We start from the raw sequence: 24974 nt of genomic DNA on the forward strand, positions 1-24974 counted from the left end.
GGCCGCAGTCGTCGTCGCGTGCCGCGCGCGCCGAGTATATATATACGAAATTGTTGTGCGCCTGCGCACGCCGCGCCGCCGCCGCTAGACCGAGACACTGAGAGTGAGACTCTCCGGGCGCTCGTCGGTGCTCCGAAGTTTGCGGTTCAGTTCGGAGCGCCATAGCCGCGATACATAGTAGGCTGGCTGGCACTTGGCTGGCAGGCAGGCAGCGAGTATTAAAGAGCGCGCGCGATGATTATGTTGTGCCGTGCCCGTGCCCCGTAGTTAAAGTAGCACTCGGCAGCAGCCTGTCCATGTCCGTCTGGAAATAAATTCGCTCGCGACTGTCAACCGTTGAAAGACTCTCGGGACTGTGTGTGTGTGTGTGCATGTGCAAAAAAGTGTGCGAGTGCGTGCGTGCGTGTGACTGTGCATGTGCGCCCCTCGTGAGCGAGCTCGACTCGACTCGGCTCTTGCATCGACGAGCAGCGAGACATATTTTTATACACAAAACACTGCACTGTGCACACTGTAGTATCGGATCGCTCGGAGCGCATATAGTATATACAGGGGCACGGCCGTGTGCGTGCGTGCGTGCGTGCATAGCAGCGCATCCCATGAATGCCTCTGTTATACACACACATACTCGCGGAGAGTCATGATTTGACCTTGTAGCAGTCGTCGTACTACTGCTACTACTACAACTATTACTCCTCTGCCGCCGCGGCTGCTGGCTATACCGCTGCTCTGCCTACTCCCATCGTCGTAGCAATTTTTGCTGGCTGCTGCTGCGTCCTATAGGCGTGTTGTGTTGTTGGTTCCGCACACGCTCGACACAAACAACAACTGCCATCATGACCGTGGACTTTGCCGATTATTTTTGGGTTCGTTTGGACGATCTCTCTACATATTCTATTACCGTTAATTCGCTTACCGCTTCTTATTACGCTCGGCTTGCGTTTCCTATAGCTTATGCTCGCGCGGACTCGTTCTGGTTTTTTTTTTCTACTTCGAATCTCTGCACTGCACTCGTTAACGATACGTACGTTTTCCATTTCTTCGCGTCTGCTTTTCTTCCTACTATCCAACGAGACTGCCTTATCTTACCCGTCAATTATTACCGTTCGTTACGTCAATTGAGCCTCATTGAATTATAAGCATTATCGGGGATCTTGCGCTGTCTGTCTGTCTCTGTTACGTGTATAACTTGCAGAACTGATTTCTTTCAATGTTTCTTCTTTCTCCAGGGTGAGAAGAACAATGGCTTCGACGTGCTCTATCACAACATGAAGCATGGCGTGGTGGCCAGCAAGGAGCTGGCAGACTTTCTTCGTGAAAGGTCTGTCATGGAGGAAAACAATTACAAATTGCTCAGCAAGGTGGCCAAACAAGCCAGCAACAGTAACAGTACACAAGGCACCTTTTCACCCATCTGGACGGCACTGAGGACAGCTGCTGAAAAGCTTGCCGGTCTTCACTTGCAGTTGGCCCAGAAAGTTTCTGAAATTATAAAAGACGTTGCCAAGTATTCCGACGAGCTCCACAAAAAGCATAAAAATGTGAGCCTTTTACGCTTACACGCGTTCTCTTTTATTTGTCTGCTACTGATACAGTTCTTATCAAAATCCGCCCACTTTGTGATTATGGTCCGACAGATAACAACCATAAGTTCTATTTATTTTAGGTGAAAGAAGAGGAATCCTCGACATTAGATGTAGTTCAAAATATACAAAGTATTACTATCACACTGCAAAAAGCTAAAGATACTTGTATGCAAAGAGGCCTTGAATTAGAAAAACTCAAAAAAGATAATGCCAGTCAAAAGGAATTGGAGAAAGCAGATATCAAATTTAGAAAAGCACAAGATGACTATAAAACATTGGTAGATAAGTATACCACTGTTCGCAATGATTTTGAAGCTAAAATGACACAAGCTTGCAGGGTATTTCAATTGATTCAATACTAATTTACAAATATAATTTTCTTTGTCATGCTAAATCTAATTTTTTTCTTTGTAAATTTTGTAGAGGTTTCAAGATGTTGAAGAATCACACTTAAGAATAATGAAGGAATTTTTGAACACTTATGCTGATGTTCTTCAATCAAACCACGAGCAGATTGGACAAGTTCACATTGACTTCAAAAGACAATGCTTAGACATGACAGTAGAAAAATTATTAGAGCAGTTTGTTCAAAGTAAATATACAGGATTTGAGAAGCCAGGTAATGGTATGTTCAATATTTGCTCAATACTTGTAGCACAAAAATAATGGTACAATGTGTTTCTAGGTATAATCGAATATGATCAAGTTTTGACGAGTATAGCTGAAATAACATCGCAAAGCAGCATAGACAAAAGCAACGAAACCCAGAACAAAGAAGCAACAAAAGGAGCCAACGGAGAGACCGGCGTAGCGGGTAACTTAGAGGCACTAAAAAAAACTCAAGGGGTTAAAAGGGAGGGTTATTTAACAAGAAGGGGCAGGTTCAGGCTTGATAAGGATAAGGATGAACAGAACGAAAGGGAGAGCGAAGGTGTAGAATCTTTGCAGCAGAGCAAAACCTCTCGACGTACCACTTCGCTGCTCAACCTTTTCATGTCCAACTCCCAGGGTAGGTGTATGACGTTTAATCAGTCGCACATGCTGCTATTTGTTCAATATTAATGTTAAATCGTCCGATGATCTGGATTACTGATCGTTAAATCATTGTAGGCGCAGGTCATTATTATTCGTTATGATCGAATCAACTCTTTCGAAATTGAATGTTGACGGTGACGAAAAAAAAATGTAACGCACACTTCATTATGTTTCACGGGAATCGTGCTGCTTTTGTGTTTTGTTGTTGGGTTGCTTATCGCGCCATTAATCCTTAACGACACACAATCAAACACGTGGTTTTGGTGGAAGTTGTTACAAACTTCAATCACGCAGTGACTTTCGGAATTTCATTCCTAAAATCACTGTATCATCGCGATTAAATGCAAAAAGAAACAAAAAGCAAAAACAAAAGAAAGAAAGCAATTAAACATCCGTTCTTGGTCAAGAAGATAAAAAGGAGAGTGAACGAAGAGATGAGTATTGTTTCAGAGAGGCAAAGACAGCAAGCCGGCTCTGGTTCAGCTCCTGTCACTCCTCAGGACAGTATGTCTCCTGGCGTGCCTACGGCAAGCATCTCGAGGAACCCCCTGAGAGGATCTAAGTGTAAAACTGCTTTCACTTGAAACAATTGGCATAAGCTCATTTTATTATTATTATAAAATGACATCATCACCATCATTTTATTATTATCATCAGCATTGCTTCTCTCTCGAATCTAATTAATTTCATTCATGTACCATGCGCTCACATTATAATCTGCACAAGTTCACGTTTCACGTCTCACTTTCTCAGTATTTTTTACTCACCGCTTACCATCGTCTCATGTGTATCACTTACAATATATATTTGTATTAATTATAATACATATTATAATTATTAACTTCGCTCGGTATTGTCTGTATACTTCTCAATATCTGCCTCTTTTTTGTATTCTCGCGTGGGTTTACTAACAAAATGGACGACGTCCATCGAATCATTGCGTATATAAATTAAGTAATTTTAACACTTCAATGTCGAGTCGAAACTCTTATCTACTGCGGGACTGCGACTTTTGTGTTATTATAATATCGATTACAGTTATGGCTACGTATCCAGAGGCACACGCGCTCGTATCTTATTATACTCTCGCTTGCTCGAGATTGAAAACAAAAAACAAAAAACAAAAATGAACTAACGGTGTGTCTCTGTTGATTCATTTCAGTGACAACGAATTTCGTTGTGTCTCCCCTCAGCTCTCTGTTAGGCAATCAACGTAGGTATATTACAACAGCAGCCGACCTGTTGCTGGCATTATATATTTGTTGAAATCTTTCAATTATTTAAATGCAATGTACATCGATCGCCGCTAGCATATATATAATAAATTTGAACCTGTTGAACATGTAGTTACGCAGTAGAATTGATTTCCGGTCACGAATCGTCAATTTTTTCTCGGTTCTTCGGGTCGCTTCCATCTTTTGCTCACATTATGGTTTTTTTTCTAATAATGAAAAAGAGTAACATCTGTACACGATCAGAGACTCAAGTCAGTACCGTACCACACACGATCCGTATACACGAAATAAAACACTCGATCATTCTATAATAGTGCATGATGGTTTATTCGCTCAATGTATTTTTTTGGTTTTTCATTCGACGTGAACTCGAGAGAAATAATTTGTTGTCAAAAGAAAAACACTAATGTATGTGCGTGTGCGTTGTACATAGATAAATATAAATGGTATATACTATATGACCTGTATAGGTGTGTCGTGGCATTGACACCCATAGAAAAAGAAAGGCAAATAGGGAGCTGGACTCGAATAAAAGTTGATGCACTGCGAAGTGGCTACTAACGAGGAGGAACCTCTGCAGGTGAGCCTCAAAGATCAACGAAACAAAAAAAAAAGCAAAAATTTCAAAGAAGCAAAAACAGACCTTTGCTCGCCCGTTCGCAATCTGTTGTGTTCCTTTTTTTTGCGCAGATCGAACGAGACTCTAGTCTTGGTTTTTTTAATGTCTAGAATTATTTATTTTCCAAGTGCCGAAGGGGTGAACAAAAAAAAAAAAAAAAATTACAACGCAGAGCGCGTCGCGTTCATCGAGAGTCCAGCATTAATCCGCGAACTGTACTTCATTTCTCGCGAATAATGCATAGAGGTTGCAGGTCGCAGAGCAGCAGACTCTTACACACACGCGCGCGTGTGGTTTCATTATTGGTGACGGGTTGTTTTTTTGCTCTACTGATTCTCATATCTTTGTTTTATTTCAGCTTTTATAATTGTTGTTTTTTCTACTTTTAATATTTTTCCACATATATTTACATTACTCTATGATTCAAACGACGATATTCTCCGGAAAGTTTATAGCGCCGCACGCTGTTGTCGCTGACGCCATGCTTCAAACGTGCTAAAACGTCTCTCTCATACTTAATTTTTTTGTGTAGACTCGAAAGCAACTGTGACTCGCTTGTATTTATCAACTTTAACTCTCACGAAGTATTTGCACCCTGTAAAGCACTAATATTTAATATGTATACTTTTTTTGTTAAAAAATGCGTGTTCGTCGGGTCGAGCGACTCGTGTCACTTGGAAAGTAAATTGACCATTATAGCTAATCTCTATCTTAGTAGCCGGTTCATTCGACGCTATAAATTATGGCTAATATAGTAAACATTGATAGAAAAAATTCATGTACTGCGATTTGTAACAATCATTATTACTTTAGTTCTGTGTATTGACACTATTTTATAACGTAGATGTAGAGAGTAGTAGAGAGTAGAGTCTTTGTTGCTATCTAGGCACGTGATGGTTGTATCTAGAAAAACAAAAACAAGCAGCGGTGAGAAAACGTTTTTTTGTTGACAATCGTTTTAGGGTTCCTGAGAAGCAGGCGCGAGAAGCGCAAGGAGAAAAAAGCCAAAAAGAAAAAGGACTCGGTCGAGACATCCGGAAGCAAGGACGAGGCGAAATCCGATACGTTAGTAGTACATAATAAACAGCACAAGAACGTAGCTAAATTTATTTCGACACAGCGCGGGCACACACGCTTTACACCTTATATTGTTTTCTTGCAGCGAGGACAAAGAGCAGGAATCGTCGCTGAAGAGCGCCGGTACGCCCACGCTCGAGGTCGACGAGGAGGGCTACTGCATCAAGCCCAAAGCCCCCGACGGCACCTGGGACAGCCAGGAGAAGAGCAACTTCTACTCGAGCTCGGACTCGGACTCGGAGGACGAGCGCGAGCGCAAGATTCGAGTCGAAATCAAACCGCTGAGGAACGGCGCTGGGCCCATGAGCGCGAGCGTCGACGAGCTCAGGGCCACCGTGGAGAATCTTTCGCTTTCGCCGGCGCCAGGTCTGATCGGTGGTAGCGGTCAAGGAGGGCTTTCGTCCTTGAGGGGTGGCACGCGCTCGGCTCGATCGACACCGGCGCCGACGCTGATGCCACCGCCTCCGTCGTCGTCGCTGCAGTCTACCCGCAGAGGCTCGCAAGCCACAAGTACCGGTTTCGATCCGGACGGACTGATGAAACGATCGCAGTCCGTATCGCAGCAGCTCAGCAACAACAACAGCGGCAGCAACAGTAAAACGGCCAACAGCGAGCTGCTGCTCAACAGTATATTCTCACCGAGCCAGACGCAGCAATCGAGCGCCTCGACGCCGCTGCAGAGTCCGCCGACGGTGTTGCCGATGCGCGCCCAGAGCACGCCGATAGCGGCGATGATGCCGCCGCCGCCACAGTCCGCGCCCGCGCGCACCGCCAGCTTCTTCCCCGAGGGCGATCTGTTCTCCGAGATGAGCGACGCTCCCGGGCCGGCGCTGCCGCCGAAGCAGCAGCATCAGCAGAGCTCCATAGCCATACCGAGGCCGCCGTCGCGCCGCGGCGACCCGGGCAGCAACGCCAGCGTCATGAGCAACAACACCCTCGGGCCCTCGGCCAGTCGTGGCCGCATGTCGCCCGCGACGATCAGCCGCGCGGACAGCGTGGCCAGCCTCGAGTTCCGGTCCGCCGGGGTCGCCGTGGGAACGTCTCGCGGACCCTCGCCGCTTACCATCGGCATGTCCGACACGATACCTCTTGCCGTGGCTTTTCACGAGATCGTGCACGCCTACTTTCGCGGCAGCGACGAGTCGCGTTGCCAGGTCAAGCTCGTGGGCGACATGATGCTCTCGTTCCCGGCGGGCATCGTCGCCGTGCTCACGAGCAATCCCAGCCCGGCCAAGCTGTCGTTTCGGTTGCGCAACAGCGGCCGCCTCGAGCGCCTGGTGCCCAACAGTCAGCTGGTCAACACCGTCGAGAGCCCCTCGGCGGCGGGCTCTCCCTTCTCGCCCACTTCGTCGTCGCAGCAGCAGTCTTCGACCCCGGACTCGTTCGAGTTCAACATGAGTGCCTTAACTGCGCTGCTGCGACGACAAGCCGAGCAGAATCCTCAAGCCGCCTATTTCAACGTCGACATTCTCAAGTACCAGGTGAAGGCCCGCGACGGAGCTGCCTCCTGTCCCTTTCAGCTCGTAGCCTACTGGAAGACTGGTCCCACGCACACCGATCTCAAGGTACTTGAATTCGCTCAAAATTGTGAAACGTTTTGGTTTTTATGATTATTTTTTTGTGCTCAGGTGGATTACAAGTACAATAGTCGGGCGATGGCCGCGCCGAATCCACTACTGAACCTCCAGTTATCGGTTCCCATTGACGGTGGCTTCCGATCTGTTCAGAGTCAGCCGAATGCCCAGTGGCTGCCAGAGTCCAATCGACTAATTTGGAAGTTTACCGAGCTCTCGCAACTCAGCGACGGTACTGGCGTCGGCTCGCTCAAAGCGCGCGTCGAACTGTCCAATGGTCCTGGAAATCAAGGTACCATCTTCACGCAGTTCAATTGCGAGGGCACCACGCTCTCGGGCGTCGAATTTGAACTTGCTGGGCCCGGTTACAGAGTGAGCCTTATCAAAAAACGATTTATATCAGGTATGCATTGAATGGACTACATTTTTGTTAAATGTCTCGAATACTGCATTATCATCTACTTTTTTTGACTTTTCAGGTAAATATCTTTGTGACGGTGACGTCGATCTGCGAACCCGATACGCCGCACCACCGAATATCGAATAATGATTTTGTACTCATGACTCTTGTGACAATTTGTAAAAAGATTCTGGTCGCAGATTCGATGTTGAAACGGATGTTTAATTTAAGTAGTCCGTTAAAATAAGACATTTCCCCAAGAATTCCATAGTGATTTATGTGTCGTTGTCGTTTTGAACTTTTCACCGATGTAAGATTAGCCTCTATGAAATTTCAGAATGTAGATATTTATGTATGTATAAAAGTAACAGCCGCGTATGTTCGCATTTTTTTTTGCGACTGAATTAATCGGAGGCTATACGATTGTAGGACCTTAACTTGTTTGTAAAAATGTATATTGTGCAAAGGAATAAATTTTTATACAACCTCCGAGTGAAAATATACTTCCATACAATTTATTTGTTTACACGATCGATAAATTTGTTCATTGTGACTGAATGAATTGTATTAATTATTGAATACATTAACTCAAGTGCCTGTCAACGTGTATTGTAAAATTAATGTTAACTATATGTGTCACAAATTCATCACGGCTACCTCCAACCGTTGACACTTGTGTGGACTAAATGCCGATGAATCATAACACTTGCATTGATTAATTTTGTGTAAGTTTTCAAGTTCTTGTAGTTTTAAGTTTTACGATTTTCAATTATGTCCAAGATTATCGCTGAAGTTTAGGATAATGAGTTTTTTAAGTTTCGCAGATTATTAAGATTGTTGCTTTATTGCTTGAAAAGCAGTAAAAATATTTTAATTTACCATCTTATTTAAGTTATTTATAGAACCAAAGAGTTTTCAAGCTCAAAGATTTAATTTATATATTAAAAGCATTCTCTCACACAAACATTACGTATAAAAAAATATATAAATATATATTATTGTTATAAAGGTAATAAATATAAATCATCGAAAATTTAAAATGCGTTACTTTTTTATTGATAGATTTTTACGCCATTAATGATGATGTGATATAATACACTGAATTATTTACTTATACTGCTGTGCACTTCCTTTGAAAGATGAGAAAAACACTTCCATTAATATTTCAATAATTATTTGATTTTGCATAAGATTATTGGAAATCATCGTGTTAGAACAAACTTCAAACATCATAGCCTCGGTGTATAAGGAAATACCCAGCATTTCCAGGCACTGATTTAAATATAAGATGAATTTCCATTTTCAAAATATTTGTTTCACGCCCACACGTAGTAGTAAACATCGTTATCAAAAAGAGATTGAGAGTAATTCATTATCTTATGTTAGACAATTACTTAGCATAAAGTAGGTCAATAAGAAAATAAATTTTTGTTTACAGGAAAGTGTTTTTACATATATTTCAGAGATAGGCTAGTCAGAGTATACAAACTGTGCAGCTAATCCATACAATTCTACGTAAATTTTATAGGAGTGTCTACATACCGAACTCTTTTTTTTAAATATAATCATTATCAGGAAGAAATCACAGTTATAAACAAGAGTGGTTGATCATTCTACAATTTTCCGTACATACTTATTGATTTAGTATTTTTTCATCTTTCCATGCGTAAATATACGGCAAAGTAAATGCGCGATCATCGCATTCAACCAAGTTACTAAAACGATACATAATAACATTATGCATGTTAAAATATATCATTCCTATCTAATAGGCATATCAACGAGTATAGACATGAATATACAAATAATAAAAAGAATGTACACGGTATAATAAAGAAGCGCACGCTCATATGAGTAATATGTATAAATGAGTCCTAGCAACGTGCGCGCATAATCATCATTCCAAAAGATGAACCTTACTTGTTACATATCTCGATAAACCTTAGGATTCATACAAAATAATCTAATCCATCCAAACAGCCTAAAATATCCACGATTGGTTATAACATTCATAACTATCGTAATCTTAGATTATACAACTCATACTGTATCGTCGAATACTTTTACAGTTTTAACATTAATTTCACAATTAGTTTTTACAGAAACAATCGCCGAATTTATTTTTCTAAATTTTTAACCATTTATTATTAGTTTTCGTAAACGTGTCGCTTACTCTTGCGACTACAATTTTTTCGGCAGAATTACCACCGTTACACATACATAAGATGTCTATATAAACGTGACTATAAATCTTTGAATAATTTTTAGTTTAGTGTAATACAAAAATTATGACTGTATACAGTTGAAAAAATAAGATAATCAAGAAGTCACTTGATTACAGCGCCGAAGCGCACGCGATTAGTCATCACACTTATTTATTTTATAATTGGCACGGAATTGAATCGAAATCTGCGCAAAACGAAATGATTAGTATAATGTAACACTTTTAATTTGTACAAATATCATTTTTAATCACGTAAGAAAAAGTTAACAAATGTTTGAGATCAAATCTAAACGTTTTACAAAAAAAGCGTACGATGTGTTCGTAGCACTTAGAGTTTCTCACAAGAATTAATCATTGTCGAATCGACAAAAATGAAGGTACAGCAGTGAATCTATTCAACTCTTTCATTTCTCAAACGGATATACTAGTGAACAATTTACAACGAGCAATACATTGAAGATATACGTGAGTGAGTTCGTGATACGTGTTTCGCTCGTCAATCCTCGAACAACGGATTGAACAAGCGCGTTGATTTACGAGAGGGCTCCCTTCAAAAAAGTAAATGTTTAAAAGGCAGTGTGATTTTTATTTGTAGCGTGCGTGTGAATTGATAAAAAAATCAGAAACCTGATTAGTAAAGTCAGCTCGATCATTTTAGTGAATCAATAATAAAAAAGACCGTAACGAAGACTGAAAAATGTTTTCACGGCTAAAGCCTTTACGGAAAAATAAGCTCAGCAAAGTTAGCGTAAAATAGTTACAGAGAATTTATCCGCAAAAAATGTCAAGTATTGCCGCTATTGCTGCTGAATAGATCACAGTCGGCTCTTACTTACATTTATCGAGCGAATCTTGTTTTTTAGACGGACTCGTACTCGAGGCCTCGGCGGAGCGTCTGTGCGGATCGTAGCTGTCGCAACAGATAGCCTCATCCTGAATCTGCTTTACTAGTTTGTTCACCGGACCGGAGGCAGGAAGTGTGGTTGTTTCGAACTCTGGCTTCGTGCCCGTTGGCGAGTCCTTCTCTTCGGCTATCCTCGGCAATTGACCCGAGCTCTGGGTACTGGCTATACTGATAGATATGCTGTGAGATATCTTCTGCGTGGAGTAATCCTGCTTCTCTTCGTCTTTCAACACCTGTTGCTGCTGCTGTTGCGACAATTGCTGACCACCGTTCCCTTTCGAGGAAACGATCTCACTCGACGCAGAATCTCCACTCTCTTGCTGGCTCGTCGTGCAGCTCGTTAAGCTCGAGCTGCTGGAAATCAACTGTAGCGAAAGTCGAGCGGATTGTTGCACTTTTGGGCTAGAAGAGCTGGAGGAACTACCATTTCCGCTGTTAGCAAGTGGCGAAATAGAAGTTTTGGATTCAGCAGAACGCGGGTGAAGTCGATCGGGACTGAGAGCGCGCCTCAGCAGAGGTGAACCCGGTTCGGCAGATTTGGGTCGACCGTAGGTTTTCTTCTGACTGTTTGGCGTTGACAATGAAGCACCTAAAAGAAATCAATAAGAAAGATTGATTTTTAATACATTCGTACTTCAGATAACTAACATAGCTCATACTCACCAGGACTGTAAGACTGTGTGGTATTTGAACTGCCAGGTTGATGGCCAGTAGGAAAAGCTAAAGGACTAGGACTGCGAGTGGGGCTGGCCGGTAGAGGCGAGGGGCTAGGAGTGCGAGCCAGCGGAGACAATGGAATGTGACCGACAGATTTCCGCCTGTTCGGCGAGTGAATGTTCTTCGCCGCCGTGTGCAGTTTGTGCTTCAGCCCGTGCAGCGTCGACGGTCGCTGGTAGTGCGCCTGTCCGCTGGTCGCCGCGCCGCTACTCAACGAGACGCTGGATCCGGGCGACGAGTTCGGACTGGAGCAGGGGCTCGAATTACCTACGTGCACAAATTTAATGTAATCATAGCGTTTCTCGGGGGACTGCGACGCTCGCGGCAGAGAATACCAACCGGTCGAGTGGTACGACTCCGAGCATCCTGGACGGTTGGCTCCGGTCGGCGGGGACGGACTGAAGTGTTGCGGCGAATTGCTGTCCGATTGCTGCGATCGAACGAACGCCTGGAATGAGCGAGTCGGTGTCATCATCGACGGTGAGCACAAGCCCGCGGCCATCTGCAATGGACGAGAGCGTTGATTATTAAATAGCCCAAGAAAGATCGCGTTGCAACGAGACTTCTTTCGGTTCATCGCGGATTATCGAGTGTGATGGCGTACAAAGTAAAATAGAGTGTAGAAGGAAAAACAAGCGATAAAACAAAACATAACGTAAGCGTACCATGTGTGATTTGTTGTTGCTGGACATATTAGGTGCTGACATGGGACAACTGATAGTTAATGGCTGTAAACGAAATTATAAAAAATGTAAAAAACGTGTAACCTTCGAGCGCCAGACATTTTTGATGTTTGATAATTGCAGCTGGTAATACACAAATGTCAGGTAAATTATCAAGTAATTAAGTTGATAAAATAATAAAATAATAATAACGTATAAATGATCTTGTGCGTACGTGGGTTACAAGTAAGAATAATCAACGTTAACTAGTGCGCTTCGTCGTTACCTGTTGCATCTCGGCACTGGCTCTTTTCGAGCTGATCTTTCGGAAGAGCGAAGTCTTTCGCTTCTTGTCAGAGTGATCGCGCTTCTGACGCCTCTGTCGCAGAGCTCGTTTCGCCATCTTGCACTGGGCCGGCTCGCGCTTCCTGCCGCCGCTCTTGATGCTCGTGTTCTCCAGCGGTGTGCTTCGCAACGTCACGTGGTCGCCTCCGCTCAACATGAGCTGCAGTACTTGCGTGTGATACAAACCTTGTACCGGTTCACCGTTGATGTGGGTGATCAGATCACCTGGCCGCAAACCAGCTTCGAACGCTGGACTTGATTGATCCACAGCCTGTGTTTAAGAATTCATTTTAGTCTTGGTTCAACACAACGTCAAGTTAGAAATTATTTTAGGAATTCATTACCATGACTAGATGGTGCATAGTGTAGAAATCAGTATCACCGTAATACACTCGTATCGTGTGCACCGTGAAGCCGAAACCATTGGGTCCGCGCCGTATAATAATGGGAGGTTTAAGGTTGGTAACCAAAGGACTGAGCTCACGACAAGGCGAGGTGTCACGTGAAGATGCCGTAGATGAGCCACCAGGAGACTCGATCGCTTGAGTGGAAGTCGACGGTTCAACTGATGAAAATATACAAACCGATTAATAACGAATCTTTGACGAAACAGAAATTAAAATAACTTACATGAAAAGTCGCAATTAGGTATGACTAGGGAGAGGCCACTCGTAGATGCGGATTTAATGACCGAGCGCGTTTTAAGTTTGCCACTCGGTGGCATGGGTCCAGCGGCACTGCTGGCCGTGGCACTAGTCGACTCGTAAGAATCAGTACTAGAGTTGTGCTTGTCCTCGACGAGATCCTTGCTCGACGCGCCCAGATCGAGTTTCGGCAGCTTGTCTCGGGAATGAATGTGACGTTTACGCTGGATCTGAGGACTGATGTCGTCCGACTCAGTTTGAGAACTTTCCGGTGTACTGTGATAGCAGGTCTTCGGCGTGGGCGGCGTTATCCGTCTCACCGTCATCATCTGAAACTCGACGGGATGGTCGCTCGTCGCGGCGTGCTGCTGACTAGCGGCAGATTTGCCTGGAGAATTTTCTATCGACAGGCTCGGTCTGACGAGCGCATGAGATTGTACCGGTGTCTGCTGTAGCTGTAGCTGCTGCTGCATTGCACTAGACGGTTTCGTAGCACCTTCCTCTGCCTTGTGCGGACTGCTATGCGCGGTAGATACTGGAGAGTTCAAGCTGAGTTGAGCGACCGTACGTTCAAGTTCGTTCCGGAAAAGCTGCTTCTTCTGCGTGTCCGATTCTGGATCGGGTGGCCGCGTCTGAGATATCTTTCGCGATTGTGGCGAGTACGACGAGAACGAACCGAACAGCGGGGAATCGTCGGTGTCGTCGGTGTCGTCGCCCAGATCGTGATTGTAGCGATCCATGCGACTGTCGAAATAGCTGGTGTCCTCTTCGTTCGACAATTGGGGAACGAATTCGGCCTTTTGCCTCAACAAACTGTTCCAGTTCACGCCGTAAAAGTACGGATGATCTTTGACCTCGTGCGAACCGCCCGTACCGAGTCGATCTCTGGGACTCTGCTGCAGAAGCGCGGTGATGATGTCCTTGGCTTCGGGCTGAACCGTAAAATCCTCCTCGTCGGGCCACTCGATGTCGTCGTTCACGGTGTGCGCGAATAACTCCTCCGGCGTATCACCGAAGAAGGGCACGCAACCGATCAAGAATTCGTACAATATTATACCCATTGACCACCAATCGACGGGTTTGCCGTAGCCCTGACGTAGAATCACCTCAGGTGCGATGTACTCGGGAGTTCCAAATACTTGCTTATCCGAAAACTGTCGGGTATCCTTTTCAATGTATCCCTCGTACAAGTTGGTAGCAACTGTAAGACAAATAGAACGTTGTTAATCGTTTTCTATTAAAAAATGGTATTATAATAAATTTATGTACTCACGTGACATGAGACCCATTTTACTCAAACCAAAGTCGGTTAACTTTATGTGTCCTAACGCCGTGATGAGCAAGCTAAAAACATATATAAATTAAATCACTGCATAACGAGTTGTTATAATAATTTTTTTTCGTGTCAATTTCACTTACTTATCAGGTTTGAGATCCCTGTGAACAATCCCATAACTGTGAAGATATTCAACTGCCAAAACAGTTTCAGCAAAATAAAATCTGGCCATGTCGGGAGGTAGAGGACCGATATTTTTTAATAAACTAGCACAATCACCACCTTCGACATACTCCATAACCAAACACAAATGTTTCTGCAATACAAAAATTGATATTCAAGAGACTTATATTTCAATTTCATTTTTCGATTTTTTTCTCAAAAAAAAAACAACATACCTTTGTTTCAAAACTGCAATACATGGAAACTACAAAAGGATTGTCTGTAAAACTCATGATGTCTCTTTCCGCAAACACTTGTTCCACTTGATTTCTCAGCATTAAATTATTCTTATTAATTTTCTTCATAGCAAAACGCTGCCTACTCGACTTTTCTTTAACCATATACACAGCTCCATAAGCACCATTGCTGATAAGTTTCAGTATTTCATAATCATCTTCGCAGGGTATTCTCTGCTGAACTTGCTTATCTTCATCAGACTTGTTAGAGGTACAATTATCTTCACGCTGTTGACTTTCCGCGGAGTTATTTGGATCCTCTAATTTATTCATTTCTTCTTGAAGATCAATAAATTGCAAATCGAACCTTGATCCGGACCAGACTTTTTTCTCCAACTTACCTGATATAGGATCGCGGTTCAATGACAATTTATTAATGATGTACTGAGGTATATCTTTTTCAATGCCGATCGTGATTTTAGCTTGTCCTTCGGCTTGCTCGAGGAGATGGTAAAATTCTTCTGGGTCGAATTCGAGACACTCGAGCAGACGAGCAGGTCTTGATATGATCAGAAGCAGTTTCTTAATGAGACCAGTTAGACGCGTTGCAGCTTCCAAAGATTTTTCTCTTGTCTACAGAAGATAAAAGAAATTGAAACAATTTAAAAATAGTAACATTCGAGGCGAGAAGAAAGAAAGCCTTTATATCTTACCTCCATCAGCAGACGCTCGAGGTTCTCCGTCATCTCGTAGAAGTAGCGCGTGGTAATGAGCTTCTCTTGCGACTTGTGCAGACAGTCGCGCGCCATCTCGATGATCTGGTGATGAACAAAGCGCAGAATCGGCAGCGAGTCCGGTGCCATTTGCGACACGACGTCGTACTCGTCGACGTCCTTGTTATCGTTGATGAAGCTGGTCAGGCGCTCCTCCATCTGCTGGGTGGCCTTGGGGAAGCGCTCCTTGTACATCGTGTTCATCATGACGATCTCGCTGTCGAGGATGGGCGAGCGACTGGGACTGCTGAGACTGCGCGAGCGCGGCCGATGCAGGGGCGAGCGACGACCCGTCTCGTTGAGCTCGTCGAGGCCACCGCCGCCTTGGCCTTGGCCGCCGATCATGTTACCCATGTTCGGAAAGCCGGGATGGACTCCGGAGCAAGGCGTGCCGGGTTTGGAGAAGTGACAGGACAGCATGCGGAGCTCGTCCTTGGTCGGCATCATCGGCAGCTGGTGCAGGCGCTCTTGACTCGAGCACTGCGACGAAACGTTGCTCGATCCAGGAGTGGTGCCGTAACCGCTGGAGGGTAAGCTCGCCACAGACCATCGTCGACCGTCACCGGCATTAGTCGTTCCCACGCTAATTCTGTAAAATCAGTATCATAGTTTTGTTATCTGTACTGGGAAAACTATAAAAACTTGTATCAACTTTTTTTTTATTTAACTTACCGCTTGATAGGAACGAAAGCAAAGTGAGGACTGGATGACATGCGAGGGCTCTCCAAAGGACTTCCTGCCACCGGCATGAATGCTGCGAAAATAGAAGAGAAAATTGCTCGTCAATTTAATTCGCTTATGATACTGTGCGTGATACGCGTGGCTATAAGTGAGACTTGTATTTCGTATATGAAAGACCGCCGGCCGGCTAGTGACCTTGTCGCTAGACCTTGAAAAACGCTGTGCTCAGCAGCAGTAGCAGCTCAGGAGCTTGCCAACTTTTTTTTACGAAATCTTGTCACTAGACCAAAACTCTACGAATATCGCGTACACACAAAGTGTATAAACTAATGACTGTGGGAGTCGTATTACTAAATTACGAATGTATTTAATAATTATTCGCACTCGCGCTTACCTGACAAGGGCGAGTGACAACGAGGTAAAGTTGGAGACGTCGTTGAAATGAAAGATTTTCTGTGAGATGCTTTGGTCGAACGACGTGGGACGTTGAAATCACGCTGAAAATTTTATGATACGCATGAGATAATGTTTTTTTTTTTATCTTCATTTAATTTATTGATAATTGACAAGTGATTTGATGTACGTACCATGTGAATAGAAAGAGATGGAGCTGACTTTCCAAATGCAGAGTTGCGCATTCGAACTAGATTTGAAGTTTCAGCATTACTCACTAAAAAGTCAAACCATTGGTTATTAATGAATTATATTCATATTTTCAAGTTTATGATAATTCATAAAATTGAATCATTTGAAATAAGTATAGCAAAAGGTTGCTAAAATAGAAATTACCTGTTGGAACTGGAGCCTCCTTGCTCTCTCCCATGGACGTAGCTGGTTTTGTCTGTTGTTGCCTGTCAGATTCCATTTTTCCAGCTACTTGTTCCGACTCTGCTTGATCGAACACCAGAACTCGGGCCGAGTTGCTGTGCATTCGCAGACGAGGTCTGCTTGGTCGGTTTCTAGGTTGATCCATCGTTCCAACACTTCCTACAGTAAGTGTCAGTTGTGAGTGTCATTAAAGCCATATAAATATGGAACAATGGTCAACGGCACTGGGTGGTGGGTGTTAAGGATGATGACGAATATGGAGCTGAGAGAGATGCTCTCTGACATTCAGTAAGTAAACATCAGAGTTGTGTATTGCATAATGTAATTGTTTGTTAACAATTGGCTACTGGGTCAATGCTTATTGACGATGCAAAACATTGATCACAGCATTGTGAACTTGTGCAAGCTCCAAAAAGAGGAGGCAATGCATGTGAGAGAGAGCGAGTGAGAGGTGTGTATATGAAGGCTACCTGGCAGTTTGCCCAGAGTAGCAACACAGCGTCAGTAGCATGCGTGGTTTTGTGTATACTTACGACGCGGCCAAAAAAGCGCGTCAACGAGATAGGCAAGTAGAAGAAGAAGAAGATCTGAGAGAGAGAGAGAGAGAAACACGCGTGGGCAGGACGATGACTCGTGCCTCGACGACGACTCCGCACCACACGCAGGTGTGTTAGGAGCTCATGGCTGCTGCTGTTGCTTCTTCTGCTGCTACTGCTGCTGTTGCTGCACAGGTGGATTCCATGAAGGACAACAACATGGCTCACACAGGCACACACACTGGGTTATGGTTCACACTTATTACACGCGAATCATCGCGAGCTTCTGAACGGCAACGCACATGGCGTTGCACACGAGAGAGAGAGAGAGAGAGAGAGAGAGAAAGAGAGACCTCGAAGTTGTCTCTGCGTTATAAATACATACACACGTATCGCGCACGTATATATATAAATCAATTATAATAATGGATGGTGTATTATAATAGCAACAGTTGTGTGTCTGCTTCGCACGGAGTGTGTTCACGCGGTGCGAGTTTGTGTATCGTTACATATATACAGCCACAACACAACGATGGTTGGCGCTTTATACTATCTAGCTACTGCTGCGCTGCTGCTCCGCAATAATAATCGCCGCGACGTATCGCAACAACATGCTGCTGCTGACGATTACTATTAATATATTTATTATTTGGGGAGAGAGAGAATATGTCGCGACGACGAGCAGGCGGATCGCTCACTACACGTATACACCTATATGTGTATATGATAACCCGCAGCGGAGATTACAGGTATACATGCACGAGACTATACATATATGGTTGCGCGCGCGGTTAACGCCGAGTGTCAGACTGCCGAGTCTCGCTCGTTGTCGGTGGCATGCGCGCGTGCAGCCAGCAGCAACAGCAGCGAAGCGAATGTGTCAGTGTCGGAGTCGCGCGCGTCTGCGTGTGTACGTACTCCATATATACAGAGAGAGAGAGAGAGAGAGAGAAAGAGTCGAGTATGACGTCAGTAGTGTTGACTGCAGGCCCGTAGGGTGCGTGGCTGCTGCTGCTACTGGCGTCGCCGCCGCTATGAGCTGCTGTCGAGAGGCTCTCTATGTAGCTCTTCTCTCTCTCACTCTCTTAGTCCAGTGAAAACTTACATGAAATTGCATTTTTTTGGGGAGAGATGAAACCTAGTCTACTTTATGTTTTTGGGTGTGCTGAATTCATTGCCGATATTATTTTTTACCCAAAACATCAGCGTCAGGGTGAAAATCGAGGGTGAAAGAGTTTTTCGCTGATATCTCGCGAACGAAGCAAGATACAGAAAAACTAATTGCACCAATCGATTCCTCGTGATATTTTACATCGAAAGACACTTTAAACTTTTCAAGTGTCAGTGCAAAATTGTTCACAATATTGAAAAATTAGTTTACAGCGGTCGGAGGTAGTGGGGGCCGGCGGCGCCGCGCTAGTATAGCTATATATGTCGCTTCCCCTTCGCTGCCGGCCCCCACTACCGCCGACCGCTGTAAACTAATTTTTCAATATTGTGAACAATTTTGCACTGACACTTGAAAAGTTTAAAGTGTCTTTCGATGTAAAATTTCACGAGGAATCGATTGGTGCAATTAGTTTTTCTGTATCTTGCTTCGTTCGCGAGATATCAGCGAAAAACTCTTTCACCCTCGATTTTCACCCTGACGCTGATGTTTTAGGTAAAAAATAACATCGGCAATGAATTCAGCGCACCCAAAAACATAAAGTAGACTAGGTTTCATCTCTCCCCAAAAAAAATGCAATTTCATGTAAGTTTTCACTGGACTACTCTAGCCCAAAGGCATATAAAGCATAAGCAACACACTTGTGCTATATATATATTATAATAGCGATGCACATGCGCTATTATCGATTGTATAGACCTCGGACTCTCCGAGCCTAGAGAGCGGAGAGAGAGAGAGAGAGATAATCTTCCGAGCTTCGAGCTCCGAGCTCCGGATGAGAGAGAGAGAGTAAGTGAGTGGGATGGAATAGGAAATGAGAAACTGGGGAAAGAGAGAGAGAGAGAACTGATAGACGTGCGATAAAAGCTCTCTGCTCTGCTCGGATGCCAACGAAAGCTCCGTATTTTTATTTATATGTCGGAGTTGCGTGGGTCTCTAAATGTTATGTCTACTGTCTGCTGTCATATATAGGGGGAACTAACCCAGAGCCGGATGGCCAGCAGAGGCTCCCGCGCGCACCAGGCAGGGAACTAGGGTGGCCGCCTGCTGAGAGTGCTGGGGGCTGCCCAGACTCAGCCCGATGTGGCTGGGGCGCAGATGATGGTGGTGCGCGGGCGAGGTGTTGCACGAGGCGCCCGACGGCAGACCCGGGGGCAGACGCAGCTCCGTTGGCGCCGTCGTGGTCCCGGGGAGAAGCGACTCCTTGCCTTTTGTTGCATAGCCGGCGGTGGTGGTGGGTCTGACGACGACGACTCCTCGCGGCTGCGGAGGTGGCTGCACTGCTGCTGCTGCTGATCTGCTCGACGACGATGACAGCTCTGACGGGGCTCGCTTTCGGTGGTTTCGCTCTTGCAATCACGAAGTCGCGCGGCGCACACGCGCTCCAAAAGCTTCACAGCAACGATACACGGGGGCTGGTGGTGCACTACAGCAGCCAGATCTCGTGTACGACACAATTGCGCTCGTACGTTTACGATTGCGAGCCCGCGCGCGAGGTACAGACACGTGTGTTGCCGCAGCCAGCCCGCGTCACTCGTCACACAGCAAGCTCGCGAACGCACGAAAAAGCTCGCTCGCTCCCGAGGACGTACTATCACACGCGCTACCTAGTATCACACATACACGCACACACCGCTCGCTCGTGCTCGTCCGGAGTCGCGCGCGCCGCCCAACCGACTGCCTATATCGCTGCTGCTGCTGCTTCGTACGCTTATAGGTATACGATACGCGAATCTTTGCTCTATCCGTACAACTATCCCAGTCGGAGCGCGCGCGCGCGCCAATATTATTATGCGTGCGCCCGTGTGTAGGTGTGCTCGTACCACTACTGCTACTGCTACACACCAGCAGAGAGTGAGAAAGAGAGAGGAGTATATAATCGTCATTTTCGGAGTCGGAGGCCGTTACAAGCCGTATAATATGCCACTTGCGCGCAATAATAAACTCATTATATTAATCTCGCCGCCGAGCCTATACTTATATACCGATTGACCGAATTTTATGCAGACGCACGTGCTTGCGTTGATACGTGCCTACTATATATATATGTGTGTGTATTAAAAGCTCAGCTTTTATTTTGTACGCAAATGTTAATTTATTCGTAAATAACAATATACAAATTTTGTATACTATCGTTAGTTTATACACCTATATTTATAAAAACTAGATCTTATTTACAAAATACATTCGTTCATGTACAAAATCGTCGTTTTTTTTAGCAAAATATACAAGCCTCGTAAATTTTGTCACTTATTAAACGCGCACTTTTTTTTTAACCGTAGTCGCCGTCGTTGACGTTCGCTCGATCGTTACTTACACCATCGAGCTCGGTCGAGTTATTACCGCTCGGCGAAACGGTGTTAGCATTGGTATTGGTTGCAGTGGCCAATGCAGCCGCCAATCTGACGGACAACAGATGCCTGAATTCCGAATCCAACAGAGCATCGCCGTTGACGTTGTTCGACATGATCACCTCCCTGGCGAGTCTTCGTAAACACGCCTGTCGCGTCAACGTCGACGATCCGTTACTATTATTATTCGAGCCTAAGATCTGCATCGTCGTCGCGATGTTGCTGTTGTTCTCGGGACATCTGACTTGTCGCGTGGCAGCGGTGCGACTGTTGTCTTGTTGTTGTTGCTCCGGTACCAGGACGTCGCTCATGCTCGGATTGACTCGTCCGTTTCTATTGTTGTTATCCATCGACGACGAATTCGAACTATTGTTCACGTTCGATCCGCGTTCCGAATTATTATTATTATTATTATTATTATTATTATTATTATTGTTATTGTTATTGACCGGTGCTCTCTGATTATTGCTCGACGGGCTCTGGGGATGATGAGGAGGATTTGGGAAACGATTCGATGCCGATCTTCTCGAGAGCCAGAGGGATCTTCGCCTCGCGTAGGGGGACAACACTTCGTGGAGCGTATTTCGAACCCGGACCGACTGATGCTCTCGTTGCTGCTGTTGTTGATACGCGCTTCTTATCAATCTACCCTGAGTTGAGCCGGAAAATATCATGTTTAGTAAGGCTCTGCTGCTCTCGGATACGTTGGATTGCGTAAGAGCGTTATGAAGTCTGTTGCGCAGAGCCAGATACATACAAGAATTATCCGCGTTGCCTCTATTCATCGACTCGTAATTCACTGGGCTAAACGATCCTCCTGCAAAATTACAATCACTCAATTTACATCGTTCAAAAGATGTGAAAAGAAAAAAAAACGGAATATGTCATTGATTTTTTACCTGTAGTCCTACGTTGATCCGGCAATGATCCTTGGGCACTCTGAGAGATCGTCGTATTATTTTCATTGGCATTCACAGAAAAATCATGATTTTGTAGTTGGTATAATCTGCTAAATACACTATGGCGATTTCTATCGGCTGCACCGCTGACAGATAAATAACTTACCGCGCCGGCCCGGCCATCTTCGTTATCTATTTCATCCATACTCACGTCGTCTCTCGCATCATTGCTGTCCTCGCTCGTGGAAGAATCCTCGGACAGTTGATTGTCTCTGTGAATTAATCGTCTGAACTCGGTTGGACTGATATTGCTGAGCTGCGTATTCATTCTTCGCACGTACAGTGGAAGATCTTCATCCGCGGAAGGGCCCCTTCCCATCATTTGAGCTTCCATTGACTCCTGCAATGAAAATTCAATTTGAATTATTGATTTCTCTTTGTCTCAGATATTGTAATGATGATATTAATGAGTATATTATATTTACCTGCATTGTAACAAATCTTGTAAAAAAATTTTCTCCTCTAGTACTTCCTAACAATGCTTCTATTTGTGCCATTTTAGCAGCTGCAGCAGGTGTGTTGCATAGAGCATCTAGTTCAGCTTCATCTCTGTTTACATATTGAGGCACAACTTGTTCGCCTCTTGACTTATCATCAACTGTATCAGGAACTCTGTATAAAGCAATTACAGATTCTAAAGAATTTAATAATTGAGTGGCAGTCAAGCGTTTTTGTGGTTGAAGAGCTAATAAATTTTTTATAATTCTTTTGGTTTGATCAGAAACTCTGCTGTCTCTGAAATATGAATATTATTTATAAATGAAATTTTAAATTAGTTTGGGCACATAATATTTATAAAAAACATCAATTATGATCTACTTACTCAGGTATAACATAACTCACTGATTTGATTTGATTGAACAGCTCAGATGGAGTGTTTTCATAGAATGGAAATTGTCCGTACAGCATTGTGTACAACATGACTCCCAAAGCCCACATATCAGCAGGTTTACCAGCATAATGTTTTCCAGACAAAACTTCAGGAGCAATATAGGCAGGCGATCCTCTTTGGTCATAGAGTAAGTCACTTGTAGCAGACTTATGCTCACCAAGGCAAAAGTTTGTTATTATTGTCTAACCAAAAAGACGAAAAATTAAGAAACATAAAACCATTAAATCTTTTTCAAATGTCATTCTTAAGTGATTTCTTACTTTTCTCTGGCGTATATTATAAACCAAATTGCCTAATTTTAAATCTCTATGAATGACATGTTTAGCATGAAATGCAGCTACTGTCCGAACAGTATCATAAAATATCACAAGAGTCTCTTTTTCTGATAACTTTTTCTGACTAATTACATAATCTTGTAAATTAATGAAATTTTCACTGTCAAGGTTGAAGTCATGATTTATCAAACAGTCGAGAACCAGACATAATCTTTGCTTTATTTTTCCTGTATAAACACGCTTCTTACGGCGCTTTGATTCAACCACTTTTTCATCAATGGCATAATCCTGTAAAAATAATTCATTTAGCATTTGATTTTTTTGAAAAGAATCAGTAGAAAATTGTTAGTATACTTTTTTTAAATACCTTGAAAAATTCATGTTTGTTTATAACACCTTGCTCATGTTCTAACAAGCCCAAAATAGAGTGCTCTGCGTGCATCAGCATTTTACCTTGCCGATCATCTTCAGTTTCTTGATCGAGAGAATCTTTGAGAGTTAATATTTTTAAGGTATAACACTTTTTAGTAACTTCATGTCTGGCTAAACACTGCACGATACTATGAACGGGCTGCGGTCCAACTACCGGTCCCAAGATGTAAGGCCCAGCTTTTTTAATAGTTTTCCTAGATACCCTCGAACCAGCTTTTGGCAATTTTGATTCTGCCATTCCCGGGGCTTTGCCCACGCTGTTCATAACAATACTGTTTTTAGTATCTGGTTGTCTGTTTAAATCAGCGACAAAATGTATCGAGGCTCTGGAACAAGTTCTATCGTCCAATTGACTGAAAGCTCTGTCTTGCATGGATACAATATTCAACGAATGTGCCGCGGATGCTCCATCAGTATCCATTTGCATGACATCTTGATTCATGTTATCAGCCATGATAATAAGCTCGTTCAATGAATATTTGACTGATAATCTGGAAATGATTAATAATTGACAGTTACCGACAGAGAATTCGAAGATAAGCCTCGAACAATCGATTGTATTGTTGTTGACTGCGAATGGCAGTAAACGTGAAAATTCTGCAATCGAGATAAAAAAGTACTCACTTAATATTAGGCGCGCCAGAGATATATTTCGTCAGCTACACGGTCTGCTGATGTAATACGGGCTGTTATTGTGATTAATGAGCAACAAGCCGCAACGATTGTCAATATAGCGCCGAATAAGACGAGGAAATCCACATTATAGCCCCTCTCTCATCGACTCGATTTGAACATTATTATAAAATCACACCTGTCAGCTGTCATCTTACACGATTGTATGGACACGAGCGAGTGTGTAGGTAAGTACACCGTTATAAAAGGTAAACAAAAATGCTCCGAGGCCGAGCAAAATATTATAATGCGTGTCGAAGCATGGCGTTACAGTAGACACTTCTGCTGTCATCGCGAGTTCTACAATGAAAATATTGTCAACGGTACTCGCAGCAGCGGCTGCTGCTAGACGCCGAGCACGATCGTCAGCGCCTCTAGGTGTAGCACCTGCGGATTGGAGCAGCGGATTCGAATTGTGCCCGGCCGCCGGTAAGTAGCATAAACTGAAGTACAACAATAAATAATTATATTTGTCGATTGTATTACAGTTCTGGATTTAATAACGACAAATGATAATTAAAGCAAGGTTTGCATATAACATTTACTTTACAAATTTTAATGTTTACTCATTTGTCTTTTATCCATTTTATCATAAAGTATAATAAAAAATATTTCATTTTATGCTAAAAGAAGTAGAGTTTATTCAATAGATTTTTTTCAAGCATATTTGAATTTTGTTCATGTGACAATGAAAATGTTCCATTGGTATGC

The 24974-nt window shown here is 43.8% G+C and overlaps 3 protein-coding genes across 11 annotated transcripts; 1 reads left to right on the plus strand and 2 right to left on the minus strand.

Moving 5' to 3' along the window:
• Positions 1–128: 128 nt before the first annotated feature.
• LOC106656565 (F-BAR domain only protein 2) lies at positions 129–8566 on the plus strand. Of its 3 annotated transcripts, none has more exons than XM_023462106.1 (10): positions 129–866; positions 1230–1541; positions 1667–1924; positions 2010–2211; positions 2272–2595; positions 3072–3185; positions 5438–5540; positions 5638–7117; positions 7181–7529; positions 7606–8566. In XM_023462106.1, the coding sequence occupies exons 1-10, from the start codon at positions 837–839 to the stop codon at positions 7671–7673; spliced, it is 3240 nt and encodes a 1079-aa protein (XP_023317874.1). In that variant the 5' UTR covers positions 129–836; the 3' UTR covers positions 7674–8566. The 3 variants fall into 3 exon arrangements, with proteins under 3 accessions (XP_023317874.1, XP_023317875.1, XP_014233100.1); XM_023462107.1 differs by having other exon boundaries at positions 2010–2205; XM_014377614.2 differs by lacking the exon at positions 3072–3185.
• LOC106656559 (microtubule-associated serine/threonine-protein kinase 3) lies at positions 8560–20345 on the minus strand. 5 transcript variants are annotated; one of them, XM_014377605.2, is made up of 16 exons: positions 19666–20345; positions 16940–17137; positions 16738–16820; positions 16545–16647; positions 16142–16223; positions 15410–16058; positions 14697–15329; positions 14442–14614; positions 14296–14366; positions 13009–14223; positions 12723–12943; positions 12320–12649; positions 12037–12099; positions 11711–11873; positions 11318–11638; positions 8560–11243 (listed from the first exon to the last, which is right to left on the minus strand). In XM_014377605.2, the coding sequence occupies exons 2-16, from the start codon at positions 17121–17123 to the stop codon at positions 10579–10581; spliced, it is 4956 nt and encodes a 1651-aa protein (XP_014233091.1). In that variant the 5' UTR covers positions 17124–17137; positions 19666–20345; the 3' UTR covers positions 8560–10578. The 5 variants fall into 5 exon arrangements, with proteins under 5 accessions (XP_014233091.1, XP_014233090.1, XP_023317873.1 ...); XM_014377604.2 differs by lacking the exon at positions 19666–20345 and adding an exon at positions 17512–18408; XM_023462105.1 differs by lacking the exon at positions 19666–20345 and having other exon boundaries at positions 14697–15031; positions 15098–15329; positions 16940–18407.
• Positions 20346–20891: 546 nt separating this feature from the next.
• LOC106656506 (serine/threonine-protein kinase 40-like) lies at positions 20892–24543 on the minus strand. Of its 3 annotated transcripts, XM_014377510.2 has the most exons (9): positions 24216–24542; positions 23527–24082; positions 23145–23447; positions 22816–23066; positions 22418–22727; positions 22099–22332; positions 21933–21972; positions 21791–21850; positions 21591–21683 (listed from the first exon to the last, which is right to left on the minus strand). In XM_014377510.2, the coding sequence occupies exons 2-9, from the start codon at positions 24043–24045 to the stop codon at positions 21679–21681; spliced, it is 1722 nt and encodes a 573-aa protein (XP_014232996.1). In that variant the 5' UTR covers positions 24046–24082; positions 24216–24542; the 3' UTR covers positions 21591–21678. The 3 variants fall into 3 exon arrangements, with proteins under 3 accessions (XP_023317867.1, XP_014232995.1, XP_014232996.1); XM_023462099.1 differs by having other exon boundaries at positions 20892–21850; positions 24220–24543; XM_014377509.2 differs by having other exon boundaries at positions 20892–21850; positions 24216–24543.
• Positions 24544–24974: the final 431 nt, after the last annotated feature.

Source organism: Trichogramma pretiosum, unplaced genomic scaffold, assembly GCF_000599845.2.
Source record: "Trichogramma pretiosum strain Unisexual culture from Peru unplaced genomic scaffold, Tpre_2.0 scaffold20, whole genome shotgun sequence".
Taxonomy (NCBI): domain Eukaryota; kingdom Metazoa; phylum Arthropoda; class Insecta; order Hymenoptera; family Trichogrammatidae; genus Trichogramma; species Trichogramma pretiosum.